Source organism: Antrostomus carolinensis, unplaced genomic scaffold (genome assembly GCF_000700745.2).
Source record: "Antrostomus carolinensis isolate BGI_N321 unplaced genomic scaffold, ASM70074v2 scaffold48449, whole genome shotgun sequence".
NCBI lineage: Eukaryota > Metazoa > Chordata > Aves > Caprimulgiformes > Caprimulgidae > Antrostomus > Antrostomus carolinensis.
Window position 1 is genome coordinate 1,494 of NW_010341509.1, and position 935 is coordinate 2,428.

A 935-nucleotide genomic window follows, 5' to 3' on the forward strand; every position below is an offset into this window, starting at 1 on the left:
CAGCACCGCAGCCGCCCAGGCGGCCAGGCAAAGCAGGGACACGCACGGGGGCCGCAGGAGAAGCCGGGACTCTCAGGAGGGTGTTGGGATGGAAGGGACGTGGGTCAGGGTCCTGCCCCCATACTGCCCATTCCCTGGTTTGGGGCACCCATAAGCGTGGGTCGCTGCCAGGTTTGGGAACCTCACATCCTCCCCTTACCTTTGAAGTTGGGTCGAATCCGGGCATCATACCCTGATGTTCGCCCCATAAGCTTGTCCAGGAAATCAGAGGGTGACATGGGCTGGGGTGAGCTTCGGGAAGCAGCTTTAATCTCCTCCCGCCCTGAGACCAGCCTGGGGGGCAGAGGAGGCAGGTTAGCTGCCTGCTGGCACCGGGGGTCTGCAGGCACATTTCAGCACCCCAGATTGCCAGCTGCCATGGGAAGCGGCTGTGCCTGCACCGAGTCAGTGCACTGACCCCAGGACCCCTTCCTCCTTCCACTGTGATCCCAGTGGCCTCCCCCCCCGCCTGCCACAGCCCGAGTGCCACATGCCTGTGTTTTGCCTGTCCCCCTGCCACCAAAGCCCCTGCCTGCCGTGTCTCCTGGCGTGGCGTTCAGGGCCAGGTACCTCCTGGCTCAAGGGCCGTGGTGGGGATGGGTGATGGCTTCACGCTCAGCAGCTGGGCTCTGTGCCAGTGCTGGAGGGGGAAAGCGGGGAAGGTCCCTCCCAGGTTCAGTTGCCAGCCCCCGCTTGAGTTTATGAGTAAATGTCCATACCCTGCCTGGCATGGACTCGTGGCTTGGGGACATCACACCTTCCCCCAAGCCATGGGCTGGCCTGGCATGAGTGAGGAGGTGCCCAGAAGCACAGCTGGGGTTGTGACATCTTGCCAGGGGCCAAGATGACGTGGCAGGAGTGGAGCAGCAAAGCCCACCTCTGCACCAGCACAGAGC

General features: G+C 63.4%; 1 protein-coding gene across 1 annotated transcript in view; it reads right to left on the reverse strand.

Moving 5' to 3' along the window:
* The window catches only part of LOC104531573 (glycine receptor subunit alpha-4), a gene marked incomplete at its 3' end in the record, with an annotated part of 1,753 nt that extends 1,424 nt beyond the window's left edge, over positions 1-329 (reverse strand). The window contains exon 1 of the mRNA XM_010176488.2: positions 200-329. Coding sequence (XP_010174790.1) covers positions 200-278 — 79 coding nt within the window. The remainder of the gene's footprint in view (positions 1-199) is intronic.
* Between the last annotated feature and the right edge of the window lie 606 nt (positions 330-935).